Raw genomic sequence first — 16,062 nt, forward strand, 5'->3', positions numbered from 1 at the left:
GCAATGTGCAGTACAACAAAAATGTTTTTTTTTTTTTTAATTAAACCATGTAAACCTATTCTGGTACAACCTCTAAATACAATTATGAACCTGAAAATGCATAGCGTAATATGAGTACGTTAAATCCAATCCACCGCTGCAGAACGCGGATCAGTACTGACCTGGAACGGAGGGTTGTACTTGGTGACTTCCACGGTGAAGTGGTCGGAGATGGCGCCGCCGTTGTCCTGCAGCGTGACCAGGCAGAAGTAAGCCAGGCAGGGAGTGTCTGACGGGTGCCAGGCTGCAGCCAAAACCACCAGGCCGGCGCTGAAAACACACAGCACAGACTCCGGCTCAGTTCGGCCTCACATATACTCAGTTTTACTTTGGATTTCTTTGAAAAAGTACTTTGTATCAGCACCCAGAAATCCTGTGAGACCGTGTCAGTAATTGAAAAACGGTAAAGGTTCCCTGTGATCAGGGTTGTAATGTAACAAAGTACAAATACTTTGTTACTGTACTTAAGTAGAATTTTCACGTATGTGTACTTTACTTCGTTATTTATATTTCTGGAAACTTTCACTTTTATTACATTTCCTAAATAAAATGTATACTTTTACTCCGGTACATTTCCCCTCAGCATCTTCTTTACTCGTTACTTGCAAGAAATGTTTTCGTACGTAGGAATAAAAATAAATAAAAAATAATAATAAAAAAAAAAAAAAAACAGTTTTTCTCTTTGTTCATGTCAGACTTTGAATTTGATATTTAAGAAGCCGTGGTAACCCTGAATATTATGTTTTACTATAAGGAAGCCACAATAAAGTTCATAAAAGTTTGTTTTTTTTACTTTAACTTTTATTTCTAATAGTTAAGTACATTTAATATATCAGAAAATTACTTTTGATACTTAAGTACAGTAAATATCAGATACTTTAAGACTTTTACTCAAGTCATTTTCAAGACTAGATATCATCTTAGATTTTGGATATCGTGATATGACATAAGCGTTGTCTTTTCCTGGTTTTAAAGGCTGCATTACAGTAAAGTGATGTACTTTTCTAAATTAAAGTTCTAAAAGGTGACTTTAACTTCTACCAAAGTCATTTTCTTGTAACATACTTACTACTTTTACTCAAGTACTGCTTTAAAACAAGACTGCCTGTGATGTGTGTGACCACCAGAGGTGTGGAGCAATGATAAGTTTAGTTTATGTTTATTATGAGCATAGAGATATCACAAATGCTTTTTTTTTTCTTCAAATATATGAAGTACATTTTATATATTGCAACTTCTTTAAAGCTATAAAGCATAGTTTTCGTTCCCCCATGAGGAATTCTAAGTAATGACAACAAAACGGTCGGTGCGTCCACATGATACAAGCCTTCTGTGATTGCGCACCGCCCCCACACAGCTGCTAGTAGCCAAGGAGGACACGGAGGATCAAAAAAACATGATGGACTCTTCAGAAGAGGTAACTATCTTCACTTGAGTTTCTGCACAGGAAAGTCGCCGGACGCCACAATCTTCTGAACATAGTCATACTGAGAAATCCAGAGAGAGTTGTGTGGAGCTGATAGTCTAAATTAGCTTTGTAGAAACTCATTTGGCAACGGCCTGAACGTAACGGACGTTCATTAATATCAAAAAGTTAAAACACTAAAGCTTTAATTCCTTAGTACACAAGACTTTCTCACACAGACCATTTCTGTGATCAGATTATATCTGATTATTAATTTTAATTCGAAGTCTCGAGCTTCCATTTGTCTCTTTGCATGAAGAATTTATTTGCTGATTTAAAATACTGGCCTTGATTTAAAAAAGGCAATACAGTTAGAGAGGATTAATATAATGTTCAGGTGGGTAGACTGTTTAAATTTAGAATCCACTGAAGCTTAAAATACGGCAGAGGCAAATGAAGTCCTTTTATTCTGAGGTGTAAAGCAAGCAGGAAGTCATTTGTGTGGATATAAACACACAGATGAACACACTCACTGGCCGAGCTTCATATCCAGGTAGGTCACCTTCGCTCCCTCCTTCAGCTCCTCGTAGTTGCTTTCTGATCCCTGGCGGGAGACAAATGTTGAGCATGAAGGACATTCACAGTGTTATAAAGAGAACATGGAGCAATATTTCCGGTATAAATGATAGAAGTTAACGGAGGATTTGATTTAAGAGTGTGTAGAGTGTGTAGAGAGTGGAGAGAGAGAGAGAGAGAGAGAGAGAGAGAGAGAGAGAGAGAGAGACGGGCTGGGGATGGTCGTACTGACCCAGATGGCGTCGCCGATGCTCTCGGTCAGAGCTCTCTGGGCGTCCCAGCTGAGGATCTGCTGCTCCCAGCTGTCGTCCAGCTCCCATTTACTCAGACTGGAGCTGGTCAGCGTGTAGAGGCAGCCGGCTCCGCCCGTCCACAGCACGCTGTGGAGCTGCAGCAGGCAGACAGACAACAGGTTCAATCTTAAAACGGTGTGCACCGCTCCGGGTTAAAACGACATGTTTCCTCGGAGCGGTGTCAAACAGGCTTTGAGGTATGTTTTTTCTCGCTTGGTGGCTGTGTCACAGGTGAAACCCAATCAGCAGCGACGTGCATGTCAACTTATGGTAATAAGAAGGCGGTGTGCTTGCGCACACAGCAGGGTGTTCAACGGACCCCCTGTTTCAGTTTAAATTATAGGTATTGAGCCATCTGATGCTTTGACAAACCGTACTAAGACCTACGGAACTCCACACTTTTTGTCTTTACAGTCAAATCCGTCAGCGTGACTCACTGTGTCGCTGGCAGGTTGGGAGAGGATGCCGAACAGGGTGGAGACGCGGCGTCCGATGCCGGAGAGCATGCCCTGGCCCTGCTGCAGGGCTCGGTACTGCAGCTTCCCCGAGGAATCCACACTCGCTCTCAACAGCCGACTCTTCTCTGAGGACAAGACGAAGCTTCCACCCTGAGAGAGGAGAGAAAGGTCAGAAGTAAGGCCGCCTGCACACGGCCTGTGTGGCGTGAGCGCGTCAGCTGCGTGGCGTGTCCGTCTTTATTTTGACTCCCATGTAAACAGGTTAGAGCTTGGACGCTGCCTGCGTGACACGCACGTCTCAGGCGCGGCTCGAGCGTGCGTAAAATAAATAATACGCGTGCATGCTGGAAATAGGACCAACGCCTATTTTTCATGCGACACGCAAGCGTATTGGAAGCGTTTCCAGGCAGAATAGAATAGGAAAAAGATGTTTATATGTCATTTTGACACAAATACATATAAATAAAGGACATTTTGATGTTTGAAAGTCTCTACGTTTTGACATAAATGCAGATATAAATGTAATATAAATCGATTTTTAAAATATTGCACCTGTCAATACAGAACGAAATATTCTGTAGCCTATTTTGCCGTCAATACTGCCGACGTTGTCTTTGCTGTAATCAGATCAGTATATATTTATGTTTAACATGAAGTATACTACTGCTTGAGTGCATTTTAGGGGAAATGGGAAACGTACATGTGTACAGACAAGGCCAGCAGCAGCAGCGCCGCGTCAGACACGTTTCTGGTGTGCGAAGACATAGAAAACGCCACGTAGCCGCCACGCAACAGAAACGCCACGCTCACGCCACGCAGGCAGGGGCCCTAAAGACAACAGCTTGAGTTGTATCAGGATCAGTTTAGAGGGTTTAACTGCAAAGTCATCAAACTAATTCATATTTGCTAAAGATTGACTTACACGGACAGCAACAACAAAGTTGCAGGGGTCTCCCAGGTCCACGTCGGTCTCTGTGTAGTTGCCCTCCTGGGCCAGGCTGGGCCACAAGCGAGCCGTTCCCTCCACGGACACCGCCAGGACGGAGATGGACTGTACCGCGGCCGTCTCCAAGGGCGCGGCGGACGACACGGCCACGAGGTCGGCTGCGTAGTTGTACTCGCTGCTGGGCAGCTGTAGCTCCTTACACACCGACAGCTGCAGGGAAAACACACAGAGAGTGGGTCGATTTTAAGACAGTTTAAATTATAGGTATTGATATTGGTTTTAAAGGCTTTGTCTGAATCCACCAAAGTCATACAGTAACGCAAACTACGCGACTGAGGCAGCAGTAGAGCAGCAACTCCGGTGTTCTGCGAGGTAAAATGACGTCAATTTGATGTCAAAGGAGTCTGATGGCTTTGAAGACAGCACGCCGCGCATCGACTGTAAATTAGGGAAGAGGGCTTTTAACTTTTACGCTCCTGACAGATGGAAGTGGCTGCAGGATTCTCTCAAATTAGAACAACTTGTCTCCATTGGGACGTTCGTCATTGGATGATGCTTGAAAATGTGTTACGCAGGGACTGCTCTTGTTTTTAGTGGCCCTCTTATTGACTACAGCAGTAATTCTCACATGTTTTTGTTGTTGTATTTACATACATATTGTAATTTGGGTATTGTTTTTTTGATCAGAATATTTATTTGTACTGTAATTTCTTGAGTGTGTTTTTATTTCCTTTAATTTGTGCTGTAATCAGGACGGCATTGGAAAAAGAGAGCTTGCTCTCAATGGCCCTCGCTGAATAAATAAAGGTTATAATGTATAACGGCTTCAGGTCCCCGTCGTAAAGGGCTGACATCAAGGAAAGCGGTGATAATATTCTAAATACAGTGTCCACTTAAACGTATAGTTTGTTTTAGGTTGGCCTTTTAAGCTGCTGCTCCCGTCCACTGACTGTGGAGAAGGTCCTCATACAACCCCACTTCCAAGGATCCAAACTATCCCTTTAAAAAAGGTCCAATGTGTGGGAATTTCTCCCGTCTAGCGTTGACATCACATATCGCAATCAACTCTCTCGCACCACGCAGTTCAAAGTACGTTTTACAGCTACGGTAGCCGTTCGGCGTCTCTTTTGATCCCGTTTTCCTTCATCAGGGCTCTCCATCTTTGGAAGGCAGCTCCAATGTTCATTCTTTTTTATGATGATGCCGGTCTCTTGCTCTTTTCAATCTCCTTTTTTCTTTTTCTGGGTGAAGAAGAAGAAGACTCCTGTTCCTGAAATCTGGATTTTGAATACATGTGGTCCTCCATGTTTCCTTCTTCAAACTTGCCGGGGCCGGGAAGCTACGATACCCGTTAGCAGCATTAGCAGCAGCTGTGAGTTTATCATGTGACAGAGAAAACGTGAAAGGAGGAGCAGTATGTCCTGTATGTCCCTTACCGGCTAACGTATTTTAAGATGGAGCATGAATATGGAGCATCTACCCCAGTTCATGCAAATACACATGTAACATTTCAAGCCAATAGGAATACTTGGAATTGATGGTGGTGGTAAATATTCATGAAAAAGGGCAACACAGATTTTGATAATGAACAACTGAACACGTTACACACTGGGCCTTTAATTCTCCGTACTGGACTGGTGGACATTGTTTTGCTACTTTGCAGCTTTCAGTTTGTGGATCTTGAACCGTACCTTGGCGACGGCAGTCTGGCAGATCTTCCAGATGATCAGTCTCTCTCCACAAACCATCCAGGCCCAGCCGCTCTCGTTCACCTTCACCGAGATCTGGTCGTCAACTAAAAGGGGGCCGACAGACAGAGAATTGTTCAGTGGCAATAATGTTGATTTTGTAGTGGTGGCCCGCCACGGCAAAATTTCTGCCGCCACGGTCTCAGAAATAGGGCAGACGCACAATGTAGTCGCGGTTGCCTTTTAAATGATCCTGCCGACATAATGCACCCCCCCGTTGGCTGCCGCTCACATTGCAATTTAACAACAAGTAGAACTATTCAGAGGTTATTGGGCCCGTCCAGTTTAACAACAAGTAGAACTATTCAGAGGTTATTGGGCCCGTCCAGTTTAACAACAAGTAGAACTATTCAGAGGTTATTGGGCCCATCCAGTTTAACTCCACATATTGTTGTGTTGACGGAGTTTATTGTCAAAACATTCGCTTTCTTCCGACTATTAAACAAACAGCTCCACCAAAAACGTCACCGCGGTGGGTCCGTTCTAATTGGACAACGTTCAACTCGTCAATTCTGTCAGCTCATCGTCCTGATATCAAACATCTGCAAACATTAAAACGGTGAGTGAGTCAGTGTAATATTTCATTCTATACTTTGGGTTTTGGTTTCCCTATGAAGAATATTTTGTAAAATTCATTTTGTAGACCTGTTGTAGATGTGAAGTGCCCTAGAGTTCCTCCAAAAACACAGTTCAATCACAACTGAAAATATGCCTCATTGTATTGAATAGAGGTGAATAAATATTTGTGTTTGTGTTGCAGCGAAGTGTCAGTTCCGTTGCATACGTAAAATATTTGGTGGCAGGGCGCGGGGCAGGGGGGGCTTGTTGCTCGGACAGACCTGCCCCCCACTGCAAAAAAAAAAACAAAATCCCAACGGAAACACTGATTAACAAACCCAGACGGACAGAAAATGACACCAACAGGAACAGAAACTTCATTTCCCGTTAAGAGACGAGGTGTTCTTTACCATCGGCCATCGTCAGCGCCTCCATCACTTTGACGGGCAGCGACGAGCCGAAGGTTTGCACGTCATAGTTGAGCGAATCAGCAGCTCCGTGGCTCTGGCCTCTGGTGGGCGTGGACCTGATGGAGAGAGAGAGAGATTTAGAGTTAAACAGAGTAAGCAAAGAGTCAGGTCCACCCGCTGAATATTCAGCAGCAATTTCTTTTGTGGTGCTGTTGAATTGTAACAAACTACTATCTACTACTATCCTCCAAAATGATCATACAGTTAAATCAACACCTTCTGTAAGTAGAGGTGTGACTCTTCACTGATCTCCCGATTTGATTACGATCATCATTATATACATTTTTCTATTAAAGCCATATAGGATGTTTAATTCGTAGCATTTTGTCGGGACCCCACAATTATATAATAATAATAATAATAAATATATATATATATATAAATTTTAACCATTTATTTATGTCCACATGAAGAAAAATGGTACAGGGACACAAATGATGCAGTACAATACATACGCAAACTCATGGACCAGTGGCATGCAGCAAGTCTTCACGATATCACTTAATAAGCACAATACTCAGTTCTTAAGGGTATAAGTAGCAACGTATCCGCCATATGTGGCGGATGCCAATAATAGCAGATATGACACAGTACTTTGCAAGCTGTTTAGCCCTCTTTTTGGCCATCCCAAGTTGTTGTTGCCTTCTTACTACCAACCTGTGTGTGTCCTAGGCTACCAAATATGAAAACTAGTAGTCTGCACCTATAGCCTAGCTCCCTCTCTCTCTCTCACACTCACACACACACACACACACACACACACACACACACACACACACACACACACACACACACACACAGTGCGTCTCACTATCTTTGTGGGGACCTGTCATTGACATAATGCATTCCCTAGCCCCTTACCCTAACCTTAACCATCACAACTAAATGCCTAACCTTAACCCTTACCCTCACCCTAACCATAACCTAATTCTAACCCTAATCCTAAAACCAAGTCTTAACCCTCAAACAGACCTTTAAACTTGTGGGGTCCAGCATTTTGGCCCCACAGGTATACTGGACTCCCGGTTTTTGGACCCCACGAATATAGTTAAACAAGAACACACACACACACACACACACACACACACACACACACACACACACACACACACACACACACACACACACACACACACACACACACACACACACACACACACACACACACACACACACACACACACACACACACACACGCTAACGTGTGACACCGGTCAGTGTTTTCACTCGCCTCGTCGACAGAGACGTCCTCCGCGGGGAGAACAGCAGACTTGTGGCCGCTCCGGAGACGCTCTTCCTCCCGGTGGTCCTGCCCTGCTGCCTGCGGCCGGAGCTCGGGGCGGAGCGGGGGGTAAACATGCCTGCTGGGGTAACCCGTGCTGCTCAACGGTAGAGAAATATGTAGAAATATAACCGTGAAAACAATATCCCCACCGACAAGCAAGCCACACTGTAAAACCCTCACCAAACAGCGCGCGGTGCAGTCGCTTGAAATATGCGTCATCAACGGGTGTACGGAAAGTCCCGCCCTTCGCCAAAACAATTGTATTTATTATTTATTTTTAAAAATATTTTTATATTATTTTTTACACTTAACAACAAAAACGCCAACTATCTGGATCAATAGACGCATAATATTATATATTATTTTATTATTATGATAATAAAAAAGGCACTTATTATGATGTCATTTTAGCTTTTACTTTTTGCATCAACAGCCAACCGACAGTAAATAATACGAACCACTCCCAAAAGTTGATATTTAATTGAAATTATTTACTGTTTATGTCCAGTTTGGTTCAACTTTCGCCGCCCACGGAAAAGACTTATCCAGACATAGGTAGTAGACCGTCGATAGGTTTACCCTTGTGATGATGAGGGAAAATCAGGATGACGAGTAGATCATCGATAGCTGTTACTCATCAAAGATGTAGCTAGCTAACCGGGGGGGCGGTAAACCCGAAAACCACGATGGAGCAACGACGGGCAGCGGCTTAGCTTCAGCTGGGAACCGAGTTGAATTAAAACCTCACCAGCTTTTACACAGTAACCGAGTAACGGAGAGCAACAGCACGATATGCAGTGAGTACCGACTTACAACCGGTAATGCTAAGGAAGCGGATCAATCCCGCTAAAAGTTTGGAGCCGCCAGGCCCGCTGCTACTGGCGCTAAGTTAGCCGGTTAGCTCAGTCCAGGAATCCTCCTCTAATGTGGAACACAGCAGGCTTTTAGACTGGATTAACGCGTTAAAAACGCGTTGTGTCAGGCCTCCACGTTAGTTTTACGATAACACATATATTTAAACTGTCAGCAAAGGCGTATTCAATGGGGTTACTTTAGTAAACACGTTAGCTCGTTTCTTTGCTAGCTAGCTACTAGCTACAGAGAAGATGCTGCGCTCAGGAGGGTAAATGTTGTCATGGAGATGATGAATCGGATTTAAAAGCACTATAACGTGACGCGGGAGACGTACAGCTTCTTTTGCAGTCTTTTGACGACTTAAAAAACAGTTTGGAGTTGGAGTGATTGGTGTTCTTCGTGTGTGTCAGTCAGTCAGAGAGAGAGAGAGAGAGAGAGAGAGAGATGGGTGCAGGTGTCTTCTCTGAAAGGTCTCAGGTGTCTGACACTTTTTCTTGTCCAGGTCATGAAGCGTGTTCGCACTGAGCAGATCCAGCATGCCGTGACTCAGTACCTGAAGCGGAGGCAGTATGTGGACACGGATGGCTCCCTGAAAGGAGCCAAGCTCTTCCAGTCAGCGGAAGAGATGGCTGCCAGCCTCACAGGTGAGCACACTGTGAAGGTGAAGATGTTGGTATTTGCCTCTACATGTCAGAGGGGAATATTGCACTTTTTTTATTTTTTTTTACTTTGACTCCACTACATTTATTTAGTAACAGGGTTTTTCCTGACTCAGAAAAGTCATCCACCTTTTAGGGGGGGGTGACTACGCAAGACAGCAAGCATGATCGGTTTGGGTACAGTAAAGGCAATGAGTCTGTGTTACCTTATTTGACAGAAATCTACGCATGTGCCCTGGGCCGGATTAGATAGATAGATAGATAGATAGATAGATAGATAGATTTTTATTGATCCCAAAGAAATGGGAAATAACGGTACATATATACAATTTGGAAATAAAACGTACAACTGTTTCAATAGATTTTAGATAGGATTAACCATATGGGCAACCGGGCAGGGGCCCAAGGCCCAAGCCAAACATACAGTTAGCCTAGATCACGTTAACCTGTCGGCCTGGTGCCACTTTTTGTAGTTGCCTAACAACACAGTGAGACTGCGAGGTAAAAAAAAAAAAAAAAAAAACAGAAAACACTGCAAGGTCAGTTTTTCTTTTCAACAAATCCATATTGAACATTAATGCATCTGTTCAATTTCTCTTGAATGCATTTCATAAGATATGTATTATTAAAATGCAATTGATGATAGTGACTCTAATGCAATATTATTATTTTTTTGGGAGGGGCACAGTGAAGTGTTAATCTGTCCCTGATCATCATCATCATCATCATCATCATCATCATCATCCGAAGAATTATCCACAGATTTTAAACCAGTTAAAATGAATCAAGTACAACTCAGAAATGTTAACATAAATGGTTCAAAGTAGCTTCACGCAACCAGCTACATTAAAATCCATAATAGTAATAATACACCATTGTAATATATATAACACTGACCGGGGCCATTCTGCATAATTGTTATTTTACTTACCCGTACGTGATGGTGTTTGGGTTTTCTCTTCTACCTCCTTCTCTGAGCAGCGCAGACAGAGTCGGGCTGTGCCAACATCGTCTCGGCTGCTCCCTGCCAGTCCGACCCCCAGCAGTACGAGACCCAGTACTCCAGGCTGCGCTCCTTTCTGTCAGGTACCCCATCCACACGCCCACCTGCACCACCCTCACTGCATCCTTATCTGATGAGGAGTGTGTGTATGTACACAGCTGTGTGTTCACCACATGACCATTTAAGGCTACGTTTACATTGCTACGTTTTGGTTTTTAATACTATACTGGGCATGCGCGTGGTAAACAGGAGGCAGCGTGTATACTCCGTCTGTTGCTGGTAGTTGCCATGGTAACGTTAGTAGCTTAGTCTCAGAGAATGACGCGTCATGACCGACAAGACCCAATCAGGCGACGAAATGTTGGCGTTTGGTGTTGCCAAAGGTCTTCGTTTGCGGCCGTTGAGACTGCAACATAACCCCGCAGATTCCAAACCAAAACGGGTCAGAAGTGTTTCCAAATGTCTCCGGTCAGAGGAGGAAACGCCAGAGCAGGGGGAATGAGAGAGGAGGAAACGCCAGAGCAGGGGGAATGAGAGAGGAGGAAACGCCAGAGCAGGGGGAATGAGAGAGGAGGAAACGCCAGAGCAGGCGGAATGAGAGAGGAGGAAACGCCAGAGCAGGCGGAATGAGAGAGGAGGAAACGCCAGAGCAGGGGGAATGATAGGGGGAAACGCCAGAGCAGGGGGAATGAGAGGGGGAAACATTTAAAAACATTTTAAAGTGCTGTTTTCTACTGAAATTTTCTTTCAACTAACACAAAATCTCTATATATATATATATATATATATGTATATATATATATATATATATATATATATATATATATATATATATATATATATATATATATATATATATATATACGCCCTGGTGCTATGTGACCTTGTTTTTAACTACAAACCCTCCCAACACAATTTTATTTTTTTTATTTCCCCTAAAATCAGAAACTGAAATATCCTGGGCGAAGGAGGTGAGCAGCCTCCTCTACCCGCTCTTCGTCTACCTCCACCTGGACATGGTGCGCTGTGGCATGAAGGGGGCCGTGGACGGTTTCTACAGCCGTTTCCACGGCGCCTTTCTCCAGGACGGCGAGCAGCGCGCCACCATCGAGCAGCTCCGCCACGTTCTCACCGCGCAGGACGTCGCCGCCAACCCCAAGCTGAGCGCCTTCCTGGAGCACAAGTACGTGGTCCACCTGACGGAGCCGGCCTACAGCTACCTGCTGCGCTACCTGCAGAGCGAGGACAACGGCGCCCTCTGCCGGGCTCTCAGCACACACCTGCAGGTGAGCTCATTCAAATATATATATATATATATATATATATATATATATATATACATTTGTCTCAGTTTTTATATTTTTTTTATGTTATGTGTGTTAATGTCTGTTTCAGTGTTAATGTGTGTGTGTTAGTGTCTGTGTGTGTGTTAATGTGTGTGTGTTTCAGTGTTAATGAATGTGTGTGTGTTAATGTCTGTGTGTGTTAATGTGTGTGTGTGTGTGTGTGTGTGTGTGTGTTAATGTGTGTGTTTCAGTGTGTGTGTGTGTGTGTGTGTGTTAATGTGTGTGTTTCAGTGTGTGTGTGTGTGTGTGTGTGTGTGTGTGTGCGTGTGCGTGTGTGCTTCAGCCCTGGTTAGGCGTCCTTCCTCAAGAAAATGCTGCGTTTTTCAATTCAAAAACTCTGTGTCCCCATACATTTTGTGTCTCTTTGTGGGTTTTTGTTCAACATGTTGTCATAGCTTCTTGGTCCATAACGGCTACCGTAGTTGCAACACACATTTGAAAAAGCGAGGCACTAGAGAGCACTATTCGTTTGAATGCAAATTACAATTTCACCGCTAGATGGGAGGAATTCCTACACAGTGTACCTTTTTAAGACAAAACTTGCTAAATAAAAAATAAAAAAAAGTCCAACTACAATCATAAGATCTGAGAAACGTCTTTTAGTTTACTTCATTCTTAGGGCTTAAGGTGCTGCACCTAAACCTTATAATGGCGAGGAAAACCCTGCTTGTGTATGAATTGTACTACAAAAATAAACTTGCCTTGCCTGCAGGTGGAGGTCTCCGCCTCGAGGCGCACAGACTACCAGCTGTACGGCGCTGCCGGCGGGCCGACCGCCGCCCCGAACTCCACCTCCTCCTCCTGGGCGGGATTGGACGGGGCGGAGGGCGGCGAGGGGGTGGAGGTCCCCGCAGGGATCCCGCAGAGCGAGGCGGCCCTGGAGGCGCTGCAGGACTGCATCAAGAAAGTCCGCGAGGGCCCCCCGACGCTCACCACCGTGTGCTTCTACGCCTTCCACCACACGGAGCAGACGCTGAACACGGCCGAGGTGTCGGCCGACAGCCGGCTGCTGGCCGCCGGCTTCGACAGCTCCACGGTGAAGCTGTGGAGCCTCCGGGCCAGGAAGCTGAAGGCCAAACCGCATCGGGCCGACGTGTCGCTCATCCACCTGGCCTGCGACGTACTGGAGGAGGAAGTGAGTTGACCGAAGGGATTAATATCTTTAGGGCTGTCTCGTCTGAGTCGATGAGTCGAGGAATCGGTCTTATTAGACTAAGATGTCTTTTTCGATTGGTCTTTGTTTTGTCCTTTTTCATGCTGAAGGATTTCTTTCTTGATTAACTGATTAGTTTTTTTTGTCTGGAAAATGTCAGAAAATGGTGAAAAAACGTGGATCAGTGTTTCCCAAAAAGCCCAAGATGACGTCCTCAAATGATATTTTTTTGTCCACAACTCAAAGATATTCAGTTTACTGTCACAGAGGAGAGAAGAAACTAGAACAATAGTCACTTTTCCTCTAAAAAAACACAAAAAAAACTAATCAGTTGAACTTTGCAGCTCTAAAAAGATGCTGAAATCCCCCCACGATTAGTAGATCACTCGATTAATCTTCCACAATTTTGATCTTTCATTGTGAATGTTTGCTGTTTTTTTTCACATTTGAAGATGTTATTTTGCTCTCTAAGAAACCAGAAAAAGCTAGTTAACGCTACACTTAGCAGCAGCTAACGTTACCTACCGTTAGCTAGCAGCTGGAGTAAACACGGTTAAAATGCTGACAGCTAAACGGTGTAAAAGTGTGACCGTATTTCACTGGAAAGGATTCTAACACCAGACTGTAGCTGCTGCTGTTGTTGAAAAACACAGACTCAGCCTCGCCTCGCCAGCCTCGTGGTGCATTCAAAGTTATTGTAAAATACCCTTCTCCCATCCAGTGGTTGTTTTCGCTGTTTAAAAAAAAATATATATATATATCTCTCTCGGTTCAGGCACCGTTTTAAAAGTACCGTTGTATCATGTTGATAAGAGCATTAAAATGAGAAAAAGTAATGGGAGAAAAATAAATCAAGAGACATTTAGAATAGAGAAAAATGTGTGATTAATTGCGAGTTAACTATGACATTAATGCGATTAATCACGATTAAATATTTTAAGCGTTTGACAGCACTAATAATTAACACCGTTAACACTTTTTGAAACTATTTCAGCTTGTGTAGGCCTGTCAGTGCTTTCTAAACATATTGAATACACTTTTAAAAATACCGCGATAATACCGAAAAGCGTGATAACTTTGTTCACTATAACCGTGAGTGTTGAAGCTATCCTATAAGCCTCGGTATGGATGGCATGGTGTTCTCAACGCATAGCAAAAAGATCTTAGGTCCAGAGATTAGTTCTCTTTGGGTGGTGTTCCCGTTTATTATAAAGGTAAAAAAAGGGTATTTCACATAAAATAGTACTTCACCCAGTGGTGATTACTAAAATGCTGTGGCTTATTGTCGGTGGAGTGGGTACTCGCTCGGCTACGGTAAGAACCGTGTGTTCCCCGCCATCCACACCTTGCCCTCACTGATTGCCACACCTGTAGATATACCTAATTCACAGTGACATACCACACCCAATGCAATACTCCCCCAAGTGGCTAAAATAAGTATTAACTAAATTAATTTAAACAAAAAAGTGGATATAAATGGCTCCTACAGTGAGGTTAAATTTTCATACCGTTACATCTCTAGTCACATGTCACCTTCCCCCCCCCCCCCGTTGTTTCTCCCTCAGGCAGATGAAGAGGACGCCTCCGGCAGCGAGATAAAGACGCTGCGAGCCCACAGCGGCCCGGTGTTTCGCACCGCCTTCCTGACGGACAGCTCGGGCCTGCTCTCCTGCTCCGAGGACACCACCATCCGCTACTGGGACCTGGGCAGCTTCGCCAACACGGCGCTGTACCGGGGCCACGCCTACCCGGTGTGGGACGTGGACGTCAGCCCCTGCAGCCTCTACTTCGCCAGCGGCTCGCACGACCGCACCGCCCGCCTCTGGACCTTCTCTCGCACTTACCCGCTGCGGCTCTACGCCGGCCACCTCGCCGACGTCGACTGCGTCAAGTTCCACCCAAACTCCAACTACCTGGCCACCGGCTCCACGGACAAGACTGTCCGTCTGTGGAGCACCCAGCAGGGGGCGTCCGTTCGCCTCTTCACCGGCCACCGCGGCCCGGTGCTGTCCCTCGCTTTCTCCCCCAACGGGAAGTACTTGGCGTCGGCCGGCGAGGACCAGAGGGTGAAGCTGTGGGACCTGGCGTCAGGGGCGTTGTTCAAAGACCTGCGCGGACACACGGACAGCGTCACCAGCCTGTCCTTTAGCCCCGACAGCAGCCTGGTGGCGTCGTCGTCTATAGACAACTCGGTGCGGGTGTGGGACATCCGGAACTCCCATGGCGGGACGCCGGCCGACGGATCGTCCGGCGAACTGGTGGGACTGTACACGGGGAACACCAGCAACGTGCTCAACGTGCAGTTCATGGCCTGTAACCTGCTGCTGGTGACGGGGACCGCACAGGAGAAAGCAGAACCGTAGCCGCGGCTGTCTGGGTGGGTTTTTTGTTTTTGTGTTCGGGAGAAAAGCTCGAATATCTCCAGAACAGGGCTGCACGATATGAGGAAAACACACACACACACACACACGCTGATAAATAGGATTGGGCATTAAGAACCGATTCCTACTTGGAATCAAGAATCAATAAGAATTGGAATCAGAATTGTTAAAATCCAAACGATGCCCAACCCTACTGATAATTAGCGCGTTAACGATATTACTTGTGATAAATACACAGATATTAAAGTGTTCTCAGTTCTGCTGCTTTCAGTATTCTGCTAAAATACGACAAACTGCTTGTTGAATTCGAAACAAATGAAAGTAAATCATTTCCAGCGTTCTTCTATTAGACCAACTGAACACTGAATCGCATATAAAGGGCACCACTTAAAGTGACATTACGACGTGATTCTGCTGATATTCAAACAAACAACAAAAATCTCAGTGTGTCTTCCGCGATATGTCGAAGCCTTTCGCGATATTATTATTAGGGATGCCCCGAATCCAACCATTTTGGGGGTTCCGCCAAATACCGAATCCACAGGTTAAGATTCTGCCGAATACCGAATCCTCCTCCCTTCCTCAGTAAACACAGAAACCGAATACCGAATCCTCCTCCCTTCCTCAGTAAACACAGAAACCGAATACCGAATCCTCCTCCCTTCCTCAGTCCATTAACACAGTAAACACAGAAACCAAACCGCATCAAAAAGCCCAATATTTGGCCGAAGCCGAATCCTGGATTCGGTGCATCCCTAATTATTATTGCACAGTTGATATTGTGATGACGATTAAAAAAAAGACGATATATTGTGCAGCCCTACTCCAGATGTTTGTTTGAAGTTGCGTTTTTTTTTGTTTTTTTTTCTCTGAGCCAGCCAATGAGA

The 16,062-nt window shown here is 44.8% G+C and overlaps 2 protein-coding genes across 2 annotated transcripts in view; one reads left to right on the plus strand and one right to left on the minus strand.

The window, feature by feature from the left end:
* The window catches only part of nup133 (nucleoporin 133), a 41,150-nt gene extending 33,179 nt beyond the window's left edge, over positions 1 to 7,971 (minus strand). The window contains exons 1-8 of the mRNA XM_036000455.1: positions 7,725 to 7,971; positions 6,434 to 6,549; positions 5,409 to 5,512; positions 3,694 to 3,927; positions 2,751 to 2,921; positions 2,253 to 2,408; positions 1,978 to 2,048; positions 162 to 309 (exon numbers count right to left, since the gene is read on the minus strand). Of these exons, the coding sequence (XP_035856348.1) occupies positions 162 to 309; positions 1,978 to 2,048; positions 2,253 to 2,408; positions 2,751 to 2,921; positions 3,694 to 3,927; positions 5,409 to 5,512; positions 6,434 to 6,549; positions 7,725 to 7,852 (1,128 nt within the window). The 5' untranslated portion in view covers positions 7,853 to 7,971. The remainder of the gene's footprint in view (positions 1 to 161; positions 310 to 1,977; positions 2,049 to 2,252; positions 2,409 to 2,750; positions 2,922 to 3,693; positions 3,928 to 5,408; positions 5,513 to 6,433; positions 6,550 to 7,724) is intronic.
* A 378-nt stretch (positions 7,972 to 8,349) lies between these two features.
* On the plus strand, positions 8,350 to 15,307 carry taf5l (TAF5-like RNA polymerase II, p300/CBP-associated factor (PCAF)-associated factor). Its single transcript, XM_031302708.2, has 6 exons — positions 8,350 to 8,575; positions 9,136 to 9,277; positions 10,274 to 10,378; positions 11,241 to 11,581; positions 12,354 to 12,776; positions 14,360 to 15,307. The coding sequence occupies exons 2-6, from the start codon at positions 9,139 to 9,141 to the stop codon at positions 15,155 to 15,157; spliced, it is 1,806 nt and encodes a 601-aa protein (XP_031158568.2). The 5' UTR covers positions 8,350 to 8,575; positions 9,136 to 9,138; the 3' UTR covers positions 15,158 to 15,307.
* Positions 15,308 to 16,062: the final 755 nt, after the last annotated feature.

This window comes from Sander lucioperca, chromosome 4 (assembly GCF_008315115.2).
Source record: "Sander lucioperca isolate FBNREF2018 chromosome 4, SLUC_FBN_1.2, whole genome shotgun sequence".
NCBI classification, from domain to species: domain Eukaryota; kingdom Metazoa; phylum Chordata; class Actinopteri; order Perciformes; family Percidae; genus Sander; species Sander lucioperca.